General features: G+C 42.7%; 1 protein-coding gene across 2 annotated transcripts in view; it reads left to right on the forward strand.

The window, feature by feature from the left end:
- Window positions 1–27,819, forward strand: part of TPK1 (thiamin pyrophosphokinase 1) — a 218,388-nt gene that overhangs the window by 125,619 nt on the left and 64,950 nt on the right. For both annotated transcript variants that reach the window (XM_033166363.1, XM_033166362.1), the window contains 2 exons: window positions 10,612–10,707; window positions 17,332–17,478. In XM_033166363.1, the coding sequence (XP_033022254.1) occupies window positions 10,612–10,707; window positions 17,332–17,478 (243 nt within the window). The remainder of the gene's footprint in view (window positions 1–10,611; window positions 10,708–17,331; window positions 17,479–27,819) is intronic.

Raw genomic sequence — 27,819 nt, forward strand, 5'->3', positions numbered from 1 at the left:
CCCACCAAAAAGCATTATGCATCAGTTGAAGTTTCTGAACCGTCTTCAAAGGCAGCACCACATAGAATACATTACCATAGTCTTATCTAGATCTTACTTGGGCATGCATTGCTGAGACAAGCTCCAGTTGTCCTATATAGTGTTGTAGCTGGCATATTAGTAAGTTTGTAAAAAGAATACCCAGCTAGACTACCTGTGCTTCTGCAAATTGCTGAGTTCAGGAGGACCCACAAGCTATGAACTTAGCCCTCTAAGGGGAGTGCAAGCCCATACCTTAGCCACAGCAATTCTATAGCAGGTCCCAAATACACCCCTTTATCTCCTGTCCCAGTGGAGTGATTAATGATTTTTTTGTTGGTTGGCATCGGCCTGTCTCAGGAGACAATGGAAGAGTGCATCTTCAGGGGTGAAGTCAAACTGTTAGAGAGTTGCAGTGCTTGCTGTGCCTGTAGAGACCAATACGGGAGGGACATGTTTTGGTGGAGTGGGGGCAGGTGAAGGAACCCAGTTTTGCTGCTACAGGTGCACCATGGCTTTTCCTCTTTCTCTGTTCCTCCCAGCAGTCATTCCTTCTCTGGTCACTGCTATGGATACATGAACTTGACTGGTTGTCTCCAGGCACTGCGGTCATCTGCAAGGGATTCCCAGGAGGCAGGGTTGTTGGTGCCAGCCTTCATGTTAAATTTGCAGACATCTTTGTAACACAGAGCATGCCTGTTGCTGGAAGCCAGCTCCCTATAAAGCACGTCCTTTGGGATCCTGCCATCTGGCCAAACTAGGTCACCACACTCTCCTCCTGTAGCACCAGCGGAACTTATTTGGGCCCTTCGTCTGTGGCAATTTCTCAATCTAGCCTGGAGCTTTCTTGTGCATATCACTGACTGAGAAAGTGGCACACATAATTTCAGGCAGAATTCTTGGATGTGTGTAGCCCCCTGTGAAGTTTACATTGCAAGAATTACATTGTTTTGCTGTCCTTCATCATACAACAGAATTTTCAGAGGAAGCATTACAATTAGAGACTTCAAGTTGCTTGAATGCACTATCATTGGAAGGCTGCTAGAGTTAACATTTCACAGGTGGGGGTATAATTGAACCTTTGGTGAGAGTAATGGGAGATTTTCAAACAAGTTATTATACTACTGTGCTACTGTTTGGTGTTTTCCAAAGTTAATGAAATTGTGTCCCCTTTCCAAACATACTAACTCTTCCATACCTTTTCCTAGAAATTGTTGTGGGTACACCTGCCCAGTGGCAGAGCTTCAAGCTCAGGGGGGGGGGCAGAGAGCAGGCGGGGGTGTGGCTGGCACAGTCCCAGGGCATGACACACCAGCCGCAGGGGCTTGGCACGCGTGCTGGAGGCATGCCGTTCCGCCCGCAGGGGCGTGGTGTGTGTGCTGGGGCATGGCGCGCTGCCTGCAGGGGCATGGCACCCAGCGCAAGGGGCAGCCGCGATGGCACCCCACCAGGATTGTGCTGCCAGGGGTGGTGCGCTCCCAGTGCACCCCTGTTCCTCCGCCAGTGCACCTGCCCAGCTCCTACATCTTCACCTGCCCAGCTCCATGTGTGTGCATCATTTTTAAAAAATCATTAATTTTCCAATAAAAACAGCCAATTAACAAATCCATCAAATCAAAATTATGATCCAATTAAAAACAATAAACTAAAATAAAAAAACAACCAAATTACAATCCATATTATTATTTATTTATTTTTCCAGGCTTCCAATAGTCTGGACCTCTGAAGTATATCTCCAATATCTTCGTTCCTGCCTTCTTCTTGTTGTTCTCATATTTTCCACATTCCGATCTTAATGCTTTAAAGTTCTCTGTCCCTGGCTATGTGATTCTCAGTCATGTCAGAAATCATATATCCTTTCATCCATCGAGTACAGCTTTATTTGTGTATATATATTTTTTCAACTGTCTATTTGCCAGTGTAGCTTTTCCTGACTTCATTCCAATCTTCCAATCCGGGCTGTTGTCCAAGTCTATCGTTTGAAGTTTAATTATGCAGCAACTCTCAAGTTGTTAAATTATTCCAATCTGGGCTGTTGTCCAAACCTGTCGTTTGAAATTTAATGATGCAGTAACTTGCAAGTTGTTAAGTTGTTACTGTTCACAATGATTTTCCATCGTTAAATTGTTGAGCATACTGTTTGCGATATTGCAATGTAAATTAACTGTATTCCACAGATATAAGTCATTTGGCGATCAATCATGTGTGTGCATCATTAATCCTCTGGTTCTTACACATCCCAGTCCCCACACCATTTAATCTCCCACCTGAAATAGCTGGGGCTACCACATTTGAGCCAGGCCCAGCAATAACCCCAGGTCAGGTAGCTGCCAAAGCTCCATTGCCACAGGAGTGGACACCTGACCCAGGCCTCTGTGCTACAAGCCAACAAGCCAAGTAAAATGCTTCCTCCCCCCCCCCCCCCAAAATCTGGCTGGTATCATAAATGCATCTCTTCTAGAATGATCTAGAAGTGGGGAGGTGTTATTTGGTTGTTGTTATTTTGGTTATATATATTGTGGGTTTTATGTTTATCTTTTCTGTGAACTGCCCTGAGACCTCCAGGTATAGGGCAGTATATTATTATTAATAATAATGATATGATATAAATTGTTCAGAAGGTTTGTTCCGTCTTTCTGGTCCTTTTTCGACATTTCGAAAGCTTATGCAATAATTACAGTCTTTTAAAGAAAGAAAAGCTGGTGTTGAAAAAGAGCCCTTGAAACTAATGTGGAAAAACTCTTTTGCTGCTGCAACTGTCATAGTAAATATATGTTGTAAAAAAATCCACTATCAACCAGAAACCAGATGCTGTCTCACAGAGTTAACTACTTTGAAAATAACACTTCAAGATATGGAAGGGGGGAAGGAACCAGCATCTGCTGAAGTTAAAAGTTTCAGCAGCAGAGGGGCTGGGAGGGCAGTTGTCACATTTGACAAGTTTGTATAGCTCTTGGTTTGAGGAGGTGTGCAGTGTTTCCATATGTTTTGTGCCTTTGCCTTATGCCAGTGGCCAGGGCCAGCCCAGCCATGAGGCAGGGTGAAGCAACCACTTAATGCGCAGGGTCTACATGGGCAGCAGATCCCAATGTAGATCTTTATTCTGGGCTGACCCACCCATGAAGCAAGGTAAGGTGACCGCCTCAGGCAGGACCAGATTAAAGCAACCAGAAGCCTTGGACTAGAAGACCTTGGGAAGCCCAAACTCAATAGCCTTTGATCATGTGAAACAAAACATCATTCTCTTCTTTATCTACTCAATGAAAGTAGAGCATTGCTGAAACGTTAGCATTGATAAAAAGTTTGTTTATTAATTTATAACCTTTAATAAGTTTATAGAAGTAGAGAAATAATGAAGACATTCATACAGAACATTCACAGAGGAATCTTAGCTTTGTTATAACATTATACTATATAAGAAGTCAGAACAGTTTCTTTCAAGCAAACTTATCAGTTATATAAATAAAATCAGTAAATTTTACATAACGCCGGTCTTGAAAGACCTACATTGGCTCCTAATACGTTTACGAGCACAATTCAAAGTGTTGGTACTGACCTTTAAAACCTTAAATGGCCTTTGTCCAGTATACCTGAAGGAGCATCTCCACTCCCATTATTCAGCCTGGGCACTGAGGTCCTCCTCCGAGGCTCTTCTGGTGGTTCCCTCACTGCGAGAAGCGAAGCTACAGGGAACCAGGCAAAAGGCCATCTCAGCAGTGGCACCCTCTCTGTGGAACGCCCTGCCTTTAGATGTCAGGGAGATAAAAACTACATAACTTTTAGAAGACATCTGAAGGCAGCCCTGTATTGGGAAGGTTTTAATGTTTGATGTTTTTCTATGTTTTATATATGTTGTAAGCCGCCCAGAGTGGCTGGACAGGGATAGCCTAACTACTGTTGTCTACTCTCTGGTAACTTCAAGGTCAGATTACTGCAATGCGTTATACGTAGGGCTGCCTCTAAGACGGTTCAGAAACTTCAGGTAGTGCAGAATTCAGCAGCCAGGTTGCTCACCGGAGCAAGACGGTTTGAGCATATTACACCGATCCTTGTCTGACTGCACTGGCTATCAATTAGTTTCCGGGCCCAATTCAAAGTGCTGGTTTCAACCAATAAAGCCTTAAATGGCTCAGGGCCACAATACCTCAAGGACCGTCTCTTTCCATATGGACCTACCCAGACCTTGGGATCACCTTCTGAGGCCTTCCTTTGAAGAGAGGTCCGGAGGGTGGCAACACAGGAACGGGCCTTCTCTGCAGTGGCTCCCCATCTGTGGAATGCTCTCCCCAGGGAAGTTCACCTGGCGCCTTCATTACACACCTTTAGGCGCCAGGCAAAAATGTTCCTTTTTAACCAGGACTTTGGTTGACCTGATCAACATCCCATACCCTTTTAAAAGTGTCTCTTTGGGGGAGGGGTGTTATTGGGTTGTTGTTGTTTTCTAATTATTGTTTAGAAAAAATTGTTGTGATATTTAATGTGAACAGTCCTGAGACCTCGAGGTATAGGGCAGTATATAAACTCAAACAACAACAGGCTGTTTCTGTCTGCTGTACAAAACAATATGACATGATTGGCTTTAAAACGTTGTGTTCTTTTTGTCACTTTCATTTACTAGCACCACTTTCATATCGCTTACTCATTATTATTTTCACAAAAAGTCAAAATTAAATATTACTGTGATTCACAGTGATATAAAATAATACTCACTTCTCAAAATGCACACTATAATGATAGACAGTGATCTGAAGACTTATTGCTTCATACCTAACTTTATAATTTGATTCTAAATAGCTTTAAAGCCTCCGCAAACTTTACTAAACAGTAATATGCACTTTTGTAACTGTTATACAGTCATAGGCTCATATGTCATGTGCTTAATGTTACTAAGCAACTGAGCCTAGGTAGTAAAATCTGCATGCTTTAAAAAAAGAAAATTGCAAGAGGCTGAGGCCACTCTAGATTATGAGGCCCTGGGCTACAGCCTGCTCCGAATGTATGTAAATCATGCACTGGTCCTTCTGGAGTTGTAGAAACCCAGCTTTTTAATTACCTATGCTTACTGTGTTATCAAGCCAGAACCTGGAATCCTATAATTTCCTCCATTTGGGGGGGGGGGGCACTTTTGTGTAAAAAAAAAAAAAAAAAAAAACCTTAACAAAACATACACGTGGGCAAGTGGACTAGTAAAATTATTTGTCCGCTAATAATTTCTATGGACTTATTTCCAAGATCAATGAAATGGTTTTATGTCAGTTCAGCTTTTCTGAGTGCTGAATGCCACTGTATTCTGCCTACAGATACCAGATGCAAGAAAATGGATTTTTAAAAGTCAGCTAGTGCCAAAGTAGTGAAGCAAAGAGTGCTGATGTGGTTTTATATCTCTTATTTATAAACCAGTATCTGTAAACTGCTTACTTGTCTGGTACTCTGGAGCGAGAGAGAGAGAAAGAGAAAGAGAAAGAGAGAGACACCCTGGGGAAAAACAGTCTTTATTTTTTAATCTCAAAGTGTGACCTCTTTGTCATTCTTCCTGTTCCGGCAGCTTATGTTGGTCCTGAAACACCAGCTGTCCTCTTGGTTTCATTCTTTCAAGAAAAGCTGTTGAGATTGAGAGCCTAGAGGTTAATTTCTTAGGAAAGCAAAATATTGTATGTAAACAGTTCACATATATTATAGATCCTCTGTGCAAGTACAGTGCTTTTCTTCCATAAGAGGGCACCTCATGTGGACAAGCATAAACATGCTCCATCTGGTTGTTCCTTCTGCATGGTCACATCCCATGCTGCTCTGGATGTAACATTTGAGATGCAACAGTCGTGTGGATGTATGTATGATCCAGTTTTGTCCCAGGCCTGCTCCACCTCTCCCTGGAGCCCTCAGCATCACCGTGGGGAGTTAACTATATCAATTTGCCCTTCCCATGTGTCATTAGAATTTGGGATGTTCCTGAAGCAGTGTGGGTTGCAAGCACACAGAAATGGCAGTCACGCTTGCCAGGCAATCAGTAACATGTGGACTTGCAAATCACAAATATTCCCACAAGCAGTAGTTGTTGTTTCAGTAACTGTTACCCAACACATTACAGTACATTTTCCCACATGAACTCATGTACATGCACAGTCAAAAAGTAGACTGAGACCAAACTTACGTATATATAAGAGAAAGATACTGTGTCAACCATTCCTCAGTAACTTACCAAGAAATTTAAGTGACCCTGAGAATCTGAGAATTCTAATAAATATCCTGTGATCCCAACAGACAATTTCCGTATTTACTCAAATCTAATGCTCACCTTTTTTGGCCAAATTATGTTGCGAAAATTATGGTGCACATTAGATTCAATGGCACATTAGACTCAAGTAAATACGGTATATTTGCAAGTCTGGATTTAGTTATCTTACCTGCTGGCAGATGATGCTTTACTTTTTAAATTTCTGGACCTATATTTTTTAAAGCTGTCAGCCTTTGTTTTATTAGCCTTTCCTGAGCTTTAAATGGTATGTTCAGACTCATAATATAGGGGGGGTTCACTGGTGAGAACCTAATTTTCTTATCAGTCACTACAGTACAAGGTAAAAGTATGAAATGAATCATATATGGATAGAGGCACAAACCCTTTAAAGGGACCTTGAAGTGCTGGGGGAAGGAAACTCTAAATCTAGCAACTGTGGTCCTTATTATAATTTATGACACTATATAGGTGTTTTGTATCCTTGAAACCTCATTGAATGGCGACTTTATATGGTGGACATACTTCACTATTCCTTACTCAGCTCTTTAGCAGCAGCTTAGGAACTGTTTGAGCACTGAATTAAGAGATGTGAACTTGTGTATTGCTCCATTTTAACATAATCTTGACACCTATAACTTAGTGCAGTATGTAAGGAGTCTTTTTTTTAAGAAAAGAACTGCTGAAAACAAACTCACCAAGCTATAGGAAAATGATGTTTTTGTGCCCTCTGATTCAACATTCTTTAATAGCTGAGCTATAGGTCGGGGGCTAAAATCAGCCAAAGGTTCTATGCAGGGTGCTGAGCTATGCTAAAAACATTGGTAGTTGAGAGATGGAGGTTCATAAGCTTTCCTCCACTGTAGGTTGTCCTTTTCATCATGATGGCGTGTTGACTCAGCGTCCACCACCTCAGCTATTCACTGTTCTCATTATGAGGCAGGACCTGGAAAGAAGCTCCCCTTCTCTGTAGAAAAAAAAAACTGGCAATCATTGTCAATGATGGCAGCCTTTTTTGGAAGTAGATTTGCTGCTCCTTTTCTTACAGTAAGCCACCAGCAGTTAATTTTCTGCATTTAAGACCTTTTGCTGTTATACTTCCTCCACAATAAATATTAATAAAATAAAAGGACCAGAGTTAAGAAAGTGTATTTGATATGAACTCCTTTGTTTTTGCTACAATACAGATAAGGAGAAAGAATTCACATCAAAGCATCGTTTTATATTGGAATGCAAATCAGACCATCAGAAGGCTTGCTTGCTTATTTATTTATTTATTTATTTATTTATTGAATTTATATACTGCCCTATACCTGGAGGCATTAGCATTAGTAAAAAAGCTAGATATACATTTACTATTTTTTTAATGGCTTTTCTGGCCTTTTTGTGAAATACTTAAAATCACGGTATGAAAATTAATTGTTTTGGCAATGTTGAATTCAGTATATACCCTGGCCAAATCCACAAGAAGTTCCTGAGATACTGTAGTCCTTAAATGATTCTTAATCAACTTAAGTTTGCTAAATGACCTCTCTCCAGAATTTACTCTTGCTGGAATTGTTAGTGTATCTGAAGAACTGTATCTGAAGAAGTGTGCATGCACACGAAAGCTCATACCAAGAACAAACTTAGTTGGTCTCTAAGGTGCTACTGGAAGGAATTTTTTTATTTTTGATTTTGTTTTGACTATGGCAGACCAACACGGCTACCTACCTGTAACTGGAACTATGGAATTGTTAGTAGTATTCATATGCTAACACAAACATTTGGAAACAGGTCACCACATCTGTACTCCACCAACAAGTTTAATGGCTTTAACTGCATTTACAAAAATTGCTTCATGTACTGAGGGTAAATGTGGCATTTCTTTTCCAAAACCATCACGTTAAAGTCAGTAGGGTATTGTTATGATAAAGATAAAGCTTTTCTCTCCACATCACTTTCACACGTTGGCAGAAGAGGAAGCGGGGGGTGGGGGGAGTATTATGGCATTATATGTTGTTGGCTTCCTTTGTCAAACCGCTGTGTTAGAAGCACCAAAGTGACCCCTCCCTTGGCCTCGCTCATGTGGTCCAAAGGAAAGCAGAGCAATGTGTTTGGCACCAGCTTGGCTGCAGGAGTCACCAGAAGGAGGCGTGCAAGACACCATCCAACTGTCTTAGGGCCCCCACTCCAGATTTGTGTATGGTTTACTCCTTAGCCTTTCTTCTTCTGAAGATGGCCCACAAGGCAGTGGAGGTTTAGGATCAGAGTTTCCTTCTCCTAGATGGGATGGGCCACCTTCCCAGGTTGGCAAGCCCCATCTGTCACTTTTCTCCACAACACGCACAGAAACTGCCCTCTTGACCCACTATTGGTCTCATCCACCCAATCTACCAGAGCCTGTCTTCTCATGCAGAAGTACCTAACTCACTGTCAGCTGCCCTCATCTGGTTAGCCAACCAGTCATCGGCCACCCTCATCTGGTTTAGCCGGACATTCAAGGTGCCCTGCTGCGTGGCCTCTGTTGCATGTTGACAGCTTCTAGAAGCCACAGGTGAAAGCTGAGTGCAGGGTGGGGACCAAAGGTGGACAAACTACCCCAGAAGGAGCATGTTGTGTCCCCACCAGAGGTACTACCCCTCCCCTAACACTCAATACACAAAATGTAAATGCTAGTCTTCACACAATATACATAAGCACACATTTTCTGAGGTCCCAGAGAATTTCTGGCTCCCCTCCTTTGGCTCCCAGACCCCACTTTTGACCCTTGGCAGGAGTGCAAAATACCCTCTGCACCCCCGTCTGCCGAGTCCTGTTTCATTGTTGTTGGCACTCATTATTTTGCTGCTACAGGTGCACCATGGCATTTCTTCACAGACTCAAATCTGTGTCCCAGTCAGATAAAGAGAGGGAACAGGGTTGGCCCACCCATGAGGCAGCATTCACGGGCAGTGGAATCTTACAGGGGCAGTGTTCCTGCTGCTGGAGAAGCAGTGGCTTCTGCAAGATCTCATTGAAGACTTGTGAGTTCTCATTGCTGCTGCTGCTGCTCACTTCTTCCATGGCAGAGGACAGCCAGCCCACTGCCACCAGAGAAGCAAGAAGTGGCTGCAGCTTCCAGAAAGTTCACGAGATCTTTGCATCACAGAATTGTAGAGTTGGAAGGCCTTGAGGGTCTAATCCAACCCCCTGCACATGCCCTTCTTAAATCTCAGCTTGTCTTTCAGCTCCTTACACAGTTGCACCAGTTTATTTGTGTGCCTCCTACTTTTCTTTCTTGTTTGAATTGCCTGCCTTTGTGCCTTCAAAGAAACTCCCATCCATATTGGACTCTCTTTGAGTATTTCTGACCATGGGATCTCATCCAGTAGCACCTTAAGCTTTTTGAAATTGGCCTTCTTAAAGTCCAGATTATATGTCTGGCTATGCTCCGCTTTCCCTTGCTTCTGTATAATGAAACCCAAGAGGACATCTTGCAAGGCTTTGGTGGGTGAGGGGGTGGCATCTTTCTGTTTTACCTCAGGCAGCAAAACAGGACAGGCCATCCTGAGATGAAAAGAATGGTCGTTTATTTATAGAATTCAGAAATCATTCCAGGGATCCATTATATATTTCCCTCTCTCCCTCTCTCTCACACACCAATGGTGGACCTTGGCATCTCACATTTTAGTAGTGCCCTGTGTAACACCAAAATCCAGCATTCCCCTGCTTCTCACTTTCCATTGGATGTCATAGTTGTGGTGACCCAAAGGCTCTACACCAATGTGACCACACCGATCGAGCTCTCCTAGATTACACACACACACACACACACACACACACACCTTTCCTCAATTTCAGAGATTACATGAGAGTGATATGAGGGTGAGCCCTGTCCCCTGATGGTTCAGTGATCAGCATAAGAATGTTTACCATCCCTCTAGTAGGCCTCAATGCATGCCTTATCTTACAGCATCATACATAATATTTATAAATGTTGATTGCTTATGTATTTAAGGTGATGATGTTTCCAATGGTGCTCCTGAATTTAAATTCATTGAATCTTGTATGTTCAATAACAACCAATTAATAATTTTTTAAAAATGCCTACATTGGGTGGGTTTGGTAGGTCACAAGTAGCAGAAACCTGCTTTCTGATGTCACAACAGCCACAGAATTAGAGACTTCATCATGAAAAATACATATTGAAATGTATTTTTAAAAGCTTGTCTCTAAATGGAGTGGGATCGAAGTCTGTATTTTGAAAAGAGTTCTTTCTATACCGAGACACAAGTATCAAAGCAGCAGAAAGCAAGGAAAACAATTGTGCTTGATTCTGAAGTTGTGCTTGATCCTAAACATCTGCCCTTTTCTTTCTGCTATTTTATTACCTCCCACAGGGGTGTGAACTCATAGAGACCCCAGATCAAGACTTAACAGACTTCACCAAGTGCCTTCAGATACTCCAGCAGAAGATAGAAAAGAACAACTTGCAGGTAAAGGTAGCAACTCTTTCAATACACATTTTGTGACAGCGAATCTTTCTCCCAATGTTCACTGAATGGCACAGCCTTTCGAGAGTCTCTTGATGTTTTTCCAAGTCTAAGGCTCATTTATATTGTGTTAAGAAGAAGAGTTTGGATTTGATATCCCGCTTTTCACTACCCGAAGGAGTCTCAAAGCGGCTCACATTCTCCTTTCCCTTCCTCCCCCACAACAAACACTCTGTGAGGCGAGTGGGGCTGAGAGACCTCAAAGAAGTGTGACTAGCCCAAGGTCACCCAGCAGCTACATGTGGAGGAGCGGAGACGCGAACCTGGTTCCCCAGATAACGAGTCTACCGCTCTTAACCACTACACCACACTGGCTCTCAATGTCCTGGATCAGATCACGGGTCTATGTTAAGTCATGTTGAGTCATGTGGCTTGAGGTAGAAAGCAAAACAGATGTCAGCTACCTAAAAAAGATTACCGGTACTCTTTTATTATTTATTTATAATATTTTATTAATACATTAAAATTAAAAATCTAATCTAAACAAAAACAAAACAAAGAAGAAGAGAAAAAGAAGCATACAAATTTAGTTGGTTCCAGAATCACCCTACCTGTGAAAAAGGGATGCAACAGGAATATGCAGAATCCCGATTAAAAAGCAGATTCACCCAATTTGATCCAGACGGATCATGTCCTGGATCAGATCACGGGTCTATATTAGAATCTACAGTGCTGCAGATCCGTTTGCGTGGAAATCCAAGGCCTGCAGGGTCATCTCTATCCCTTTTTTAAAAAATCCTTTTTAAAAAGCCCCAGAAAAGGTTGTCTGTTTCCACAGCCTGGAGCGGCTATCGCACACACCTCCGATAGCAATAAAGCAAATCCCCCTGGGACTGGGTGATGTTCCATTGCTCTCAGAAGAATCATACAGAAAGAAGCATGTCTGTTCCCAGGCTGTGGGTGGCTGGGTGACATATTTCGGAGCTTTTTAAAAAGGACCCCAACAAATTGAAAGAGGTAGCTCTGCAGCCATCAGACTGCCTCAAGGGACCTGCAAAACTGTGGGGCCCAATCTTCACTATACATTTAAACCCCTTTAAACAGTCATGGCTTCCCCCAGAGCTTCCTGGGAACTGTAGTTTCTAAGGGTGCTGAAAGTTGTTAGGAGACTTCTTATTCCAGTGTGTTATAATGGTTAGAGTGCCAGCCTATGGGAAGACCACAGAAAGGACAAAAAGCAGTAGCCCACTCACACTGTTGTTGCTCAGCGACTGACACTCACAGTTTGGAATGGATGGACCCACTGAAGTCCAGTCGGGCCAATTTCCAAAACACTCTCCCAGTCTCCTCAGACCAAACTCTTCAGTCCCCCATGACAACTCACAGGGTCTAAAAGGGCCATGCTGCAGATATGCTCCACAGGGTCGCACACGTGATCATAGCAGACCCTCATTTAAAGACATGAGGCTCACCCTTCTTTCTAACTTTATCTACCAGTTCTTCCATTCAGAATCGAATTGTCAAATCACGGGGCTTTATGCCACAGTGCAGAGGTTTAGAAGAGAATTTTTTTAATTACCTCCATTAAAATCCTCCCTGGGAGCAATTGGCAGAGTTTTCATTTTTTATTTCTCTGCTCCCTTGGCAGTTCTGGATTGGAATGCAGTTCTTTTCACTTTTGTTACAAAGCCTGCAGAATCTCATTGGGCCTAAATAAAGGTTGATGAGGTTTTTCTTGGTGTGTCGCTTTATAGACAAAAGTCAAGTTAGTCTAAATTTAGAGCTTTGGCTGGGGTGGGGGAATCTTTGGTGACAGTCAAAGCCTTTGACGTTACACAAAAGATTCAGATGTATTCCAAGTCACAAGTATATTTTCATGCAGCTTTGCTAAGAAATAATAAAATGCTAGAACCACAGGACATCTTATGAAATAGTTCGTTTTAAACTTGCTGTATTTTCTGTAACAAAAGGTAAATACTTGTCTTACGTGCAGGAGTCCTCCATTTAGTTGATCTCATCTTTCCTTGTTGGTGAAAGCTTTCAAGAATAAATCAGTCAAGGCTTAATTCCCAAGTCTTTCTTTGTGTTGTTTCTGTTGCATTCATACATACATTTTGGGCTCTGGTTTTTTTTGTTTGTAATTCTTCCTTCACTCTCTCACACTCCCCCCAATCCTTACAGAAACTGAGGCTTGCACTTATATTAGACTTACTTCCATTGCTTTCTGTGAGGGTACCTTGGCAAAAATTTACTATTCTTTAATTTTTTTCCTCTACATTGTTCTACAATTGCAGTACAGTTCCGTAAAAGAACTGTATGTATGTACAGGGGTTTAAGTTCCAAACTCTTTATACACACACTCAGTGTTAGAAACTGAGATATGAAAGCCAGGAGCTAAATGGCACCTTAAACCTAGGTTATGGGTGCAACAACGGAATGTCTCGGTGTGATTTTTTATAACAAGAATACAAAGCTGAAAATGAATGAACTGCAGCTAAAATATTATCCTTCTCCCTAGTAGTTTTTAAGAGGGTCTCTTCTTCAATCTTCAGAGAGTAGCTGGAAGTGGGGAAGCAGAAAAAAATTCCTCCTTTCTTCCTCTCTGCAGTTTTAATCTGAAATCTTAGGTGCTGTATTGCACAGAAACTGCTCACAGTCATGAAATTCCCTGTCGCAAAATGTGCCTAGAACAATGGGAGTTTTGAACACTGCACACACTGATTCCAAATAAAGTGTTGACCGTAGGTAACTAAGTGCCCAGTCCTAGAGCTTTAGCCATCAAATATCTTTCACTCTTGAGTTTCATTGCATTTAGTAATTTATAAGTTTGCTAGTGAAGTTCTCCTTTCTTCTTCCTGTGTGAGGTATTAATTTCAATTAATTTCAATCAATTGTTCCTTTATGTCTTTATCAATTATTATGTCCATCTTAGTTATTCCTAGTCTCCCGTTGTGCCTTGCGGCACTGTTGACTTGGTATCACTCTAGAGAGATCTCTCCTTTTTGATATCCAGCTCCTCTGATTACAGCTGTAAAATTCTATCACCATTACTTTCAGTCTGAGGAGGGGGCTTGCCTGGTGCCCTGCCAAAGCCCTGGCAAGCCTCCAAGTTCTCCCTTCTCTGTCCAACTGAAGAAATTAGCTATAATTACTTGTAGATCTGGCGCCCTGCCAAACCTTGGCAAGTCCTCAAATTCCAATCCGTCCTCCCCTCAGTCAGGGAAAAAATAAGAATTAACTTTGTCAAGATTCCATGTTTTCCTCACACAGCTCCGTTTGTCATTGTAATCCATATCTATACTCCTGTCTCCCTTCAACTTCACTTGCTATATGGGGGGGGGGGGTTGGCATTCTCGGGGGGGGGGGGGTTGCCGAGTCATTTATGTAACAAAGGATATATAATGAAGCCATTGGCTCACTTCCCCTGCCCTGACACATACAGTATTTTAGATCGAATGAAGTCATATTTCTTATTTAAATCTGTACAACCTTGTAGCTGTTTCAATTTGGCAGTTTTTGATCTTGTCCCGTCATTACTAGCACGCACCTGTGCATTAAACCTAATTAAAATCTTAATCAACAGAAGAAACGCTGCTTCTTAATGAATGGCGGCATTGGAGGGTTACCGAAAGGCAAAGTGCTTTTGCACTCAGCACCTCCCTGCCTCCCATATTCCATGTTGGAGTGAAAGCCAAGTACTGAGACGATCTGTGAGTGAAGCTCGTCTCCCCCTACCCTGGGGGGAGTTTACAAAGATTATTACCTTCAGTCATCTTCGTTTATTCCTTCGCCAACAATCTCTCATTGTCTTGGGAGCTGCTCCATTAAGGCAACCGGAACCAGAAGCCAGTTTAAATAAAATAAAATAAAAAGGCTTAAGATTGGAAAAAAAACAAGTGTGAATATTAAATTCAGGGAACAATTCATCCCAACAAAAGCCAGAACAGACCCAACCAAACAGCAGCAAAAGCATACTGTCAATATACAGCAAAATCATCACAATCCATCAATTGCCTGCAAGAAGAGATGAGTCCTTACCTGGCATGGAAAGGATGTTGATGATTGTGCCAGGCATATCTCCCTGGGGAGAGCATTCCACAAGTGGGAAACCATGACTGGGAAAGGATCTCTCCCTCCAAACGTCCCTCCGAGGGAGCCCCTGGAGTGCAGCCTCAGATCAAGATTGAAGGGTCCAGCTAGCTTTACACTAAACCACATTAAGACAAGTTATGGGGCAGGGAGGTTCTCTAAATTATCATAAAGTAATATCAAATTTAAATATCTAGGAAAATTGCACATTACAAAACACCACAACGAGCAGCTAAACAGGGTGTCCTCTAAAGCATCAGAATAAAACATTGAGCATGAAGATCACCTACAAAAATACTATGAACATTCCATATTTTAAAACATAATTATCAGCTAAACAAATACCCATTAAAGCATCAGAATAAAACATTACAAATTAAGATCAATTGCAAAAGATACCAAGTAAAAAGTCCACTTATTTAAATAACACGATTAACAACCAAGCAAAAGCAAACATGCTGCCCACCATATGACCAATGAAACATACAGTTAAGCAAGCCAATCTAATTAAGTTTCCAGTCCCCTTTAGAGCAATAAACACAACTTAATCTAACTACTGCTAAAAGTGCCTTCCATTCAGTTTCACTCCAGCACACTCTTACATAATAAACACACAACGTAAATACAATAAACAATACTCTTAAACTCAGGGGTGTTGCTAGGGGGGCGGTGGGGGTGGTACGCCCCGGGTGCCAGGGGAGGGGGGTGACAAGCGGAGGCCCCTCCCGCCACTCCCCAAGGGGAGCCCTGCCCCCCGGCACCCTGTCTGTGCAGTGCTGCTGCTCCGGGGGCGACGGAGCAAGCAGCAGCACATGGGGGTGACAAGCGGTGGCCCCTCCCACCACTCCCACGCGCTGCCGCTCCCTCCGTCACCCCAGGAGCACCAGCGCACTGCCCGACGACAGAGTGAGCCTGCGTGACATTTCGCGCAGACGCTCCTGTCGTCGGGCCGACGCTTCCGCAGGCCTCTTTTAAGCCACAGGGCAAAAAGGCGGCTTGTGGGGCTGCCGTGCGCGATCGGCGGGGAGCCGCCGATCGCGCACGGCAGCCCCACAAGCCGCCTTTTCACTTTGCAGCTCAAAAGGGGCCTGCAGAAGCAGCGGCAGCCCACCAATGGAGAGCACCTGCGCAAAATGTCACGCAGGCGCACTCCATCGTGACGTATTGTGACGTCACGGTGCCCCGCCCCCGGGGCAGCGCCTCATTTCGCCGCCCCGGTGACTGCAGAGTCTTCCTCCGTGCCTGCTTAAACTTCACTCTCCTAGCACACACAGTATCCGTACTCTGCAACCACTCTCACAATTCAGGGCTCATCCAGACTTGCCTTTCTCCCACCACTTTCCCCCAGGGAAATCCTGTCCTTATTGCTGAATCAGAGCAAATGTCAATTGGGTTTTCTCCAGCTTGACTTTTGCTCCTATTTATTGCTAAAGAGCGGGTTTTCTGGGGGAAAGTGGTGGGGCAAGGGCAAAACTGCAGGACAAACAAACAAGCTCTTGGACACGTGGCTTCTTGGCACAGGACAAGCACATGTCTGGATGAGCCCATAGTCTTAAATTCTTACTCAACAGCCTACTTTCTCGCGTACGCCGTGAAATCCTGATAAAACTGGACAAATGCTGACAAACAAAGGCCACAGCAGTATACAAACATTCTTATCAGGTTTCTCCCTTTGCGTCTCACTGAGTGGGTGCAGGAGGGATCTACCCCTCTCATCTCAGGGGTATCAAAACCTCCTTCTCCAACTTTATGACAAGCAGGCAATCACACTTGAGCCTTATTATGTATCTGTGTTTAAATGGTAACACTCTTAGGTAGGAACCTGTCAAAACTGATTTTGTAAAGCACCATGTTCATACAGTAGATGGTGCTATATTATATTATTGTTGTTAATAGTAAGAATAAGAAATGCATAATTAGTATCTGGAGGAATTTTTAATATATCTGTATTGTGTACACCTCTATGTGCTCTGCGGTATATCTCATACAGAGATAGTACATTGAATCTCCCTGCAGGATTGCCACCAGTTGAATAACAACACTAAGCCACTCAGTCTCAAGAGGTAAAAGAGTCTCACTGAAATAATAAATAATGTGCTATTTTTGTAGAAAAAGAGGTGCCAGAACTCACCATGAACACCTCCCTCATACTCTTAGAACGGCATCCGCCTAAGAGGTGCCAGAATTCAGTTCCAGCAAGTTCCGGCTGAATAAAAGACCTGCATCCAAGCACAGTGCTTTTATCTTATCCATAGGAGTGAGTGACTGGCAGACATTCACTTGTATGGAGGTTAAGGGCTACACTCAGGGAAATCATTCAGGTGGGGCTAAATGTGCCTAATCTGTTCAGCTCCCTCTGCATCTTCCAGGTTCTCCGAATACTCTGCAAATAGCGTGCTAGATATTTCTGTAACCCCTTGGGCATCCCCTTAAACTGTATTTCTGCACTTTGTACATATGAGAGAAAGTTATCCAAAGGAAAAGTACAGCAGATGCTCTCAGTGATATTTACCAATGTTTGTTTTGTGTCTCTTTTAGATTGACATGATTGTAACGCTGGGTGGACTTGGAGGTCGCTTTGACCAAATCATGGCATCTGTGGAGACACTCTTTCATGCAATTAAGATAACACCCTTTCCTGTCATAGTTATTCAGGAGAGTTCCCTAATATACTTACTTCAACATGTAAGTAAAATGAAGCAACATTTTTCGTTTTGGGGGGGGGGACAGTCTAAGGAGACTGATTTTGTTGGTCTTATAAAATTATTTCACCTTCAGTAAGACTTATGTCTATTCCAGCCTGGAAATCAATAAGTATCATCAAAGGCAACCAATGTGTTGTTTCTATCTATTCAAGTTTACAATGAAGTTATTGATTCAGAAATAAAAGACCAAGGAAGGGCATGATTCAGCCAAAGTTCAGTTATTTTTCAGTCCCATAAATTTCAGGGGAAGAGATTTAAGCTCCTCTTGAAAAAGCTTAGCTCCAGCTGGATGTTAACTATATTGCGCTATGCAACATTTTCTGTTTTCTGCTTAATTTAAAGTCAGAAGTTAGGGTCACTCAGGTCTTCCAGTAGCTGCCTCTGTGCTTCTGGTTACTCCTCAGCTTGGTGGCCTAGAATGAAAACTCCAAGAAGGGGATATGTACAATAATGCACACTAGAGTAGCCTTAGCTCATTCTTCAGACAATTTGTGTTCATGGAGCTTGCAAAAAGATTGGCCATGTGTTTGAGGCAGGTGACAGTTCTCCTGATGGATACTGTCTGAGATACAACTTCATCTGTGAAATAACCTGCTTGGAAGAACCACAAGATTTGCACAAGTAGAAAAAAGTTTTAGAAAAGAAAACCTAAGTGGGTGACTATCCCACAAAAACAGCCCAATGAAGACTGGTGGTACACACAGTGGCCATTATTGGACAGTAGTGATGGAAAAGAAAAATGGAACACGGTGGGGGGAAGAGGGATAGTGGAGTACCCTGCTTGGAAGAAATGGCTGGCTGGAACCCTGAGCAGGAGCTCTCCTTTTAGACAGGAGGATACACTATAGCATTTTGTTGCAGATCACACTTGTGCAGTATAGTTGCTGACCAGAGACGATACACTGAAATTCAGCAGTAAATAATGTATCTCATTATACATGACAAAGCTACCGGTATTTTTAGCCATCTCACCCCTTGCCTTTTCCTGTAAGACCAATTGCAGTCGTTAACAGTCACCAACAGGTTAGGAAGTCATTAGCTATTACAGTGAGAAATTACTATTATAGTTATTTGCAGAGCAGAAAAATCTAGAAACATTTTTATGGAAATGAAGGTCTGAAGAGGAATTGTGATGCAGTTTGAAATTAGGGAGTAATTTACAGGGAAACAATTTGAACACATTGACACTAAATTAAATTTTGATGGCTTTGGGGGGAGCTGGTTAGAACCTTTCAAAGAGTCTCAACAAGTGACTGCTGCCCCATTCAGAACAAAAAATGGTTGGCTTCACTTCAGTGTTGTATTGAGGCACCTAAATAGGTTTTGAAATGCCATGTTAAAAGTTTGTGGAAAAGGATCATGTGAAGCAGTAATGAAACCACTAACAATTTTGCAAACTGCCTCATTATTAATAATTGTATCTTATTTGTTACCGCTTAACTTCAGAATGCCAGGCTGTAATTATGTTTAGCTGGCCGTTATTTACCATCCTCCACTTTACTCAGTTGGTAAATATGCTAATAGGGAATCTTCAGTTAGAATTTACGATAATCTTATTTCCTCTCAGTGGTCATCCTTTTTAGAAAAAAAAAAAGTTTTTATCCCTCAGTTGCAAAGTAAACCTAGAACAAGGTGGTACAATTCTGTTGGGTGACCAAAATCAGAAATGAGCCTTAAATGACAGCTGTATGAGTGATGAATTGTCACAAGTTGTGGAGTCTCAAGTGCCACAAAGCAGACTCAGTAAAATACTGGAACATTGTTAATCCAGCCAATGGATGGGCAGTCTGGGATAGATCTATATATCCAGAACAACTAGTAATCTACTAAAATAAATACAGCTCCCCATCCATGCATTTATTATTTCTTTATATACTTCATTTAGATACTCCCTTTCTCCTATGATGGTAAGGGAACACCCAGCTACTTTAAATAAATTCAAATCTCCAGGACTTGATGAGTTGCACTCAAGGGTACTAAAGGAGTTTGCGGATGTAATCTCAGAGCCTTTGTCCGTAATCTAGGAGAGCAGGTGAGGTCCCTGCAGACTGGATGTGGGTAAATGTTGTCCCCATCATCAAAAGGGGGAGAAAAGAAGACCCAGGCAACTACTGACTGGTGAGCTTGACATCAACACCAGGAAAGGTCCTAGAACAGATCATTCAGCAGTCGGTCTATGATGTTGTGATGCTGTGATTACCAAGACCCAGCATGGGTTTGGAGAACAAATGTGCCCAAAGTATCATAATGAATTTCAATAGGGACAAATGTCAGGTTCTACACCAGCTGCACAAATATAAGATGGGGGGCACCTTGTGTAGTGGACCTACCACTAAATGCAATTAAATGTAGCAGATCCCACCGCTAACTGCTCCCAATTTAAACCAGTAGTGAACCTACCACACGGTACACCAATTAATTAAAATTCTAAATTACCACAGGTTATCTTTTTGGCTTCTTGTGTGAGGGGAAAATTGATGATTTGGAGTCTTAGGCAGAAACTGAACAAATAAGAAAGGTTTTATCTACAAAACAAAGTTGATAAAACAAAGGTGGGTCAGGAGCTGTGTTATTTCATTCAGTAGAAATTAACTTACGGTATTACCGTACTTAAACTAAATCTAAAGATGTTGCAGGCGTTAAAACTAAGTAGTAAATGCCCAGCTTCTCCTAAACTACAGTTGCTAAAAAGAAATCAGTTGTTGCACTTCAGGTAGATGTTCAGGTTTCTAGAATAGATGGTAAAATGCTTAACTCAGTTTCTGTTCCTTCCCTCTCGTTCCTTTACTTCGTTATGATCGGTGTTACAGTTAAATACTTTTGACACAGCACAGCTTCCTTCACAGTTTAAAACTTTGGTTCATGAGCAAGGGGCACTTTTTGTCAGTTACAATCCAATTCCTGAGATATTCCAATTAGTCTAACAGACCCAGGGGATCACCTCACCCCTCTTAACAGGCTTGGGAGTCTTCTCTGTCTAGAATATCTCTCCCCTCCTGACTGGAAGGAGACCCAAGGAGACTTGATCCTCACAGCTTCTACTTCTCCTGCTCAAACTCAGCCGTCCAGTTCTCTCCTGTCTGAATAATCTCCCAAGACACTCAACACCATCTTCCTATCTAAACTATGAGGCTCCTTCCTCTAACTGTAGATATTCCCCTCAGAGTGGATGTTAACTCAAATTTGAACCAACTCTCTCAGACAAGCCCTAGCCTAATCTCCATCTCTCATCTCAGATCAAGCCCTATCTAACTTTCTCCCTCAGAAACTGCTCCTTTTATTCTCCCACCCCAAGTGCTTCTCCACCCCAGCCCACCTAGCTGTCATGGTAGCCAATCAGAGAGAGGCTCCAACCCTCTGGTAGCCAATCAGAGAGAGGCTCCAACCCTCTTTATATACTTCATTTAGATACTCCCTTCTGAGGCACTGCATCACCAGACTCTGGTCTGGCTCTGCTGTCCGTCACACCTGGCTTGCCAATAGTAACATATGAAAAGGATCTAAGGTTCTTGGTGGACCACAAGCTCAACATGAGTCAACTGTTGCAGCAGAAAGAAAAGCTTATGCTAGGCTAGGCTGCATCAACAGAAGTAAAGTGTCATGATCAAGGGAAGAAATAGTACTGCTCTTTCCTGCCTTGGTCAGGCCATATCTGGAATATTGTGTCCAGTTCTGGGTGCCACAATTTAAGAAGGGCATTCACTAGCTGGAACATGTGCAAAGGAGGGCGACCAAGATGATCAAAGATCTGGAAACCAAACCTCACGAGGAACAGTTTAGCCTGGGAAAGAGGGGACTGAGAGGAGATATGCTAGCCATCTTCAAATATATCAAAGGCTGTCACATGGAAGATGGAGCAAGCTTGTTTTCTCCTGCTCTGGACGGTAGGGCCCAAACATAAGGCTTCAAGTTACAAGAAAGGATATTACAACTAAACATGAAGAAATTTCTGGCAGTAGGAACTGTTCAACTGTGGAATGGATTCCCTCAGAAGGCGGTGGCCTCTTCTTCCTTGGAGGTTTTTAAGCAGAGGTTGGATGGCCGTGTGTTGTGGATGCTTTAGTTGAGATTCTTGCATTGTAGGGGGTTGGACTAGATGAATCCTGGGGTCCCTTCCAACTCTTAAGATTCTATGATTCTATACCTGGAAACTGTACATTGACTGCTGCTTTTCCCACAAGTTGTGCCCAAAGCGGCTTACAGCAAACATTCAAAATCATCAAAATACAAATATACAAAATGTAGAGCAGATGAGCTTCATCACTGAATCCTGTTCCTCGCTGCTCCTGCACACATCTGGGAACACAGTGTGAAACTGTGAATTCCATATGGTTTCCTTGCCATAGCGGATAGCACTGAGGTGCCTACATACTGGAGCACATGGGCTTCAATTCACATAATGCACAGAGGCTATCAATTTTGGAACTCACTCCCACCTGCTAAGCAGAGCAGCCTTTGTATATTGAATTTCAGAGCATGCTCCTGTTTCTGCTTCTAAGTCACATGGATTTCAAACAAATTCATGAGCAAACTGCTCATTAAAATTGCATACCCACTGTGGGGTTTTTTTGGGTTTTTTTGCATATATATACTTATTTGACGTGTCTTTTGAAGAAAGTTAGGGGGGTTGAGATTACAGGGGAGGAATGTAGCTGGTGATTGTAACTATTTCAAAGTTAAATCATTCCTGCCTTGTGTTCTTATATTTTATATTTTAAAATACTGCTCAGTGTAGTACATTTTTGTAACAAGATTAGATGGCTGTCAGGGTGTTGCAGTCCTTCTATGGGAGCCCTATTATTGAATGTTGAATATATAGCCAGTGTCCTTCTGTTAGAGAATTAGGGACGCGGGTGGCGCTGTGGGTTAAACCACAGAGCCTAGGGCTTGCCGATCAGAAGGTCCATGGTTTGAATCCCTGTGACAGGGTGAGCTCCTGTTGTTTAGTCCCTGCTCCTGCCCACCTAGCGGTTCGAAAGCACATCAAAGTGCAAGTTGATAAAGAGGTACCACTCTAGCGGGAAGGTAAACGGTGTTTCTGTGCGCTGCTCCGGTTCGCCAGAAGCGGCTTAGTCTTGTTGGCCACATGACCCGGAAGCTGTACACCGGCTACCTTGGCCAGTAAAGTGAGATGAGCGCCGCAACCCCAGAGTCTTCCGTGACTGGCCCTAACGGTCAGGGGTCCCTTTACCTTTATATAACCAGTGTCCTTCTGTTAGAGAATTGGTATATATAATTTACATACCTGCTTTTTCTGAAATAAACCAGAGAAAGAATTTAGCAAAGAGATTATGGGTGTGTTCTATGGGGTCATTTTTGCACAAGCCCTAATTGGGGAAAAACTCTCTCTTATCTCATTGGGGGATGAACAATATATATTTCATAGAGTACAAAGCAGTAAATGGCTACTGGTCACAATCGCAATAGTACCTCCAATATTGGTGACAATATGACTGAATACCAGTTTTTGAGAACGTGAGTGGGAAGAGTGCTATTAAACTCAAGTCTTGCTTGCAGGCTTCTCATAGGTCTCTGGTTGGTTACTGAGAGAACAGGAAGCTGGAGCAGATAGGTCTTTGGGCTGGAACCAGGAGGGCTCTTCTTAAGTTCCTGTGTTTGCAGTGAATGATGTCACTTAGCAATGGCTATTCCACCAGACTACCTAAGCCGTTAACATTCCAACTAGTTATGTTTAAAACTGTAACTTTCAGAACTGGTGCCTGAGCTTGCTTTGCCTGCTTTCCTTGTGCGTTTTGACTTTTGCCTGAGAGCAAAGATTGGCTTGCTACTGAACTTTGAATACTGCTCTGAGAGCCTTTATGATAAAAGAGTGGGATTAAAAAACGCTTTCAGTAAATTAATAGTATTGTTGTGCACATGTCTTAGTGCAAATGCACACTGAAGTTTAAAAGAGATGTATTGCAATGCTGTGGAACTGCACTGTACATGCACAGAAGGATTCTGTTTACAGGTGGGTAGCCGTGTTGGTCTGCCATAGTCAAAACAAAATAGAAAATTCTTTCCAGTAGCACCTTAGAGACCAACTGAGTTTGTTCTTGGTATGAGCTTTCGTGTGCATGCACACTTCTTCAGATACTGAAGAAGATATCTTCAGATATCTGAAGAAGTGTACATGCACACGAAAGCTCACACCAAGAACAAACTCAGTTGGTCTCTAAGGTGCTACTGGAAAGAATTTTCTAGAAGGATTCTGTTTACCCTGGTTCCATCGGCACACATTGTACACAGCATAGGTCGCAGGACCAGCGTGTCATGAATGTTTTGTTATTTTAACAGCTTACACAGATGGCTTTTCACTTTGTACAGGGGAATATTCCCACCCATCCCTCAAGAATACTTCAAGTGTCCCTGACTATGTGTCCCCTGAGCCCTCACATGCACAGAATATGTCCGTTCATGAGGGTCTGTCCTTAGGTCAAGTGCACACGACCAACTAAGGCATCTACCTACTCTTCAATAAAAAGTCTTTAATTTATTTTCATGATGCAGCAGAATGCCCACAGCATCTGCTGCTTCAAGCAATCAGCCAGTCAAGATGATGCAGAACAGGTAGTGGATGCATGTATGGTTAAGAGACTCTGGATCTTTCATGATCTGAAATTACCTTCCCATTGCTCTTTTGCTCCAGGGTTGCTGAACTCTCAAAATATGGAACTTGAGTTATAGTTTGCTTCTTCCCCAGAGCATAAAAAGCCACATTTAAATGGGACAAGAGGCCTCAAAGGTTGTATTTTTTTAAGTCCATAAATTGGGTGAGGATCAATTTCAACTGCCTGTGTGAAAAATGCACTTGGGGTCCATTTCTGTCCATCTTTTAGGGGTGGAGTGCAAAATGCATTTGGGAAAGAATAGGGTTACATCTTTTTAACTTTATATGTGGAGCTTTGTTTTCTTGGAACAGAGAGAACAAATTATTCTTTTCCTCTCTGCAGTCTTAGCAATTTTCACATCTACTGCAAAAAGCTTCGCCTGCTTCTTATTAGCATGGTATTTTCCTCAGGCAATTTTCATCAAAGAAACTGGCAAATCTCCCCCCCCCCATTTCCCCCCCCCCCAAACTTGAGCCTTGTGCCAGAGAACAAGGGGGTGAGAGGAAGACCTAAGAAATCATAAGATATTACCCCTGGCCTTCAGCTTCCAAATGTGCATCTCATCAAAGGCTTCCTTGCAATTCATGGTCAAAGTGTTAAACTGCCTTTCGGGCTGTTACATTAATAGCTGAAAGTTTCAAAGTTAAAAATAGCATTTTGTTTCTCAGAATTCCCACTTTTAACATTCCATGGGGCTCATTCCACTTTCTGATCTGCTCCTGCCTTTTTCTTTTCCCTTTTTTTGTTATTCTGGCTTTCATTTTAAAAGAGAATAGAACAAAACGTTTGAGCCACCTGCGTCTTTCATTCCTCTTCAGATTCTCTCAGCAAAACATAATCGCTCTTGCTCAGAATCTGACTGGGCTACTAGAGAAGGGCCTTAGCTTTAGGGGCAGGAGAGTATGCGCTATCCAGATTGACGGCTCTTAATTCCCTTGGCACTCCCAGCCCTCAAGTCCCCTGTCCGAGTCCCTGGAGAACTGCTGCCAGTCAAAGCAGCAACTGGGTGCACTAGATCAGTGCTCTTCAACATTGGGTACTCAGAAGTTCATAGAATTGTAGAGTTTCATGTGAAATGAAATCAATAATAAATAAATAAATACAAGAAGAAAAAAGAATTGTAGAGTTGGAAGGATCCCCGAGAGTCATCTAGTCCAACCCGTTGCAATGCTGAAATGTCAACTAAAGCATCCATGGCAGATGGCCATCCAACCTCTGCTTAAAAACCTCCAAGGAAGGAGAGTCCTCCACCACCATCTGAGGGAGTCCATCCCACTGTCAAAAAGTTCTTCCTGATGTTTAGATGGAATCTGCTTTCTTGTAACTTGAAGCCATTGGTTTGGGTCCTACTCCCCCCCCCACCGCCCACAGCAGTAGAAAACAAGCTTGCTCCTTCTTCCATGTGACAGCCTTTTAGATATTTGAATATGGCTATCATATCTCCACTCAACCTCCTCTTTCCCAGGCTAAACACCCCCAAACTCCCTCCACCTTTCCTCATAATGCTTGGTTTCCATAACCTTGATCATCTTGGTCAGCCTCCTCTTCACACGTTTCAGCTTGTCAATATCCTTCTTAAATTGTAGTGCCCAGAACTGGACACAGTGGGGTGAGGTCTGACCAAGGCAAATAGAGCAGGGCTATTACTTCCCTTAATCAGGACATTAGGCTATAGTTGTTGGATTACCTTTCCCACCATCCATCACCATTGGCTAAGCTGGCTGGGGAAGGCAAGAGTTGGAAAACAAGAACATGCGGGGGCCACTGTACAAGATACATCACTGATATCACTCAGCATAAGGAAGCTCTAAATAATGTGTATATTTATAATATTATAACTAAAGCAGGTTAATGGCCCTGGGTATTTTATTGGCTTCTCCTACAGCTTGCTTCATTTGCTGGAGTCTTCTGGAGCTATTTGCTCTGCTGGCCTCTTTTGTGGTCCACTTGGTATCTCCTTGTATCACACTGTGGCCTTGATTGTGTAGGCTGAGTTGTGGGCTGAGTAGATGGATGAAGGAGAGAATATCCTTCCTACAACAGTGAACATGGATGATGATACCTTTAAGTCCCTTACAACTCCATGATTCTGAAGCATGCCAAACATTTTGTGGGTAGTCACAGTTGTTGGCATCCATCTGTCTCAGGGCACAATGGAGTGTGCCTCTGGGGGTGAAGTCAGACCCCTGTGTTAGCAGCACCGAAGTGACCTCCCCTGGGCACAAGCCTGGGCAGTTTGTATGGAGGTCCTGCGCTGCTCATATTGCAAGACCCCCTTCTTGGCCTCACCGATGTGGTCCAAAGGAAAGCAGAACAATACATTTGGTGCCAGCATGGCTGCAGGATTTCCCAGAAGGAGGCATGCAAGGCTTCATCCAACCGTCTTAGGGACTCCACTCTGGATTTGTGTAGAGTTTACTCCTTAGCCTTTTCTTCACCTGAAGATGCCACACAAAGCAGGTATTCACAGTATTGAACACCTAGATGAACAACCAGTAGACAGAGCAATGGTATAATTGATGATTAATGTAGACTTTCTCCAAGACTGGATGCAGAGCAGAATTTGCCATATACCATCTTTCTTTCTTTCTTTCTTTCTTTCTTTCTTTCTTTCTTTCTTTCTTTCCTTCCTTCCTTCCTTCCTTCCTTCCTTCCTTCTTTCTTTCCTCTTCAAAAAGATAGGGGCAACTGAAGAATAACTATAATTATCATTTATATCAATTTCAAATTATTTGTTGCTTCACATCATTTATATCACACATTTTGGAGAACTCAAAAGTGCTCCCTCACATTATTATTTTCAATATTCATTACAACATTCCTATCAGGTAGATATTAATCTTATCCCTTTGTTGCAAAAACTGAGTTAGTGGATTGCCTATGGGCTCAGGGTAGTAGGTTCATAGCCCCATCTTTCTTGACTACTCTTTTGCACTAGTGATCCAAATTCTCGCCTTATCAATTCATTGGGTGGCCTTTGGCAGGCCATTATCTCTGTTCCTCACAAAGTTGTTGTCAGGATTGCCAGGTGTGGAATGCTGTAAGCAGTGGTTCCCAATTGGTTCGTGTACCCCAGGGAGTCCATGTAACCCACCCAAGGGGTCCGTGGCACCATTCACATAGCAAAAACTACCATAGAGGTATCAAAATTTTCAAAAGTAGGGGGTCTATGGCTTGGCTTTTGAAAAAGTTTAGTGCTCATTTCCTGGTTAACTACTTCGGGGGGGGCACCATTTGCAACCCTGTTAACCCAAAAAATCATAAGGGTTTTGCACTGTAATAATGGATCATGCTGCTGCTGCTGCTGCTGCTCACAAAATGAAATTTGGGGCCATATTCCAGCATGCAGTTTTTTTCCTCATGGGAGAATCATGGGAAAACAAAAATAAACCTGCACATAAAAGGTGGCAACCCGTCTGATGATGTCTGCTGTAGTGTCACACTATGCCCTCAGGTGTGAAACTTAGCTCAATATGGTGGTGTATTGATCAAAAATCCACAGCTCTGTAACACAACAGGCAATGCATTGTAAAAGGAACATTAGAAACTGGGGCAGACGCACTAGCATTATAACCAGGAAAACAAACAATAACCCCACATCTGAATGCCCCTTTAAGTATGATTTTACTTCCTGAACCTCAAATGTCTTGGAATTCCTTCCAAGACAGATCCTCCCCCTAGTTAACTGATGTGGAATCATCAAAGAAAGG

The sequence above is a fragment of the Lacerta agilis genome, chromosome 12, assembly GCF_009819535.1.
Source record: "Lacerta agilis isolate rLacAgi1 chromosome 12, rLacAgi1.pri, whole genome shotgun sequence".
In the NCBI taxonomy this organism is placed as follows: domain Eukaryota; kingdom Metazoa; phylum Chordata; class Lepidosauria; order Squamata; family Lacertidae; genus Lacerta; species Lacerta agilis.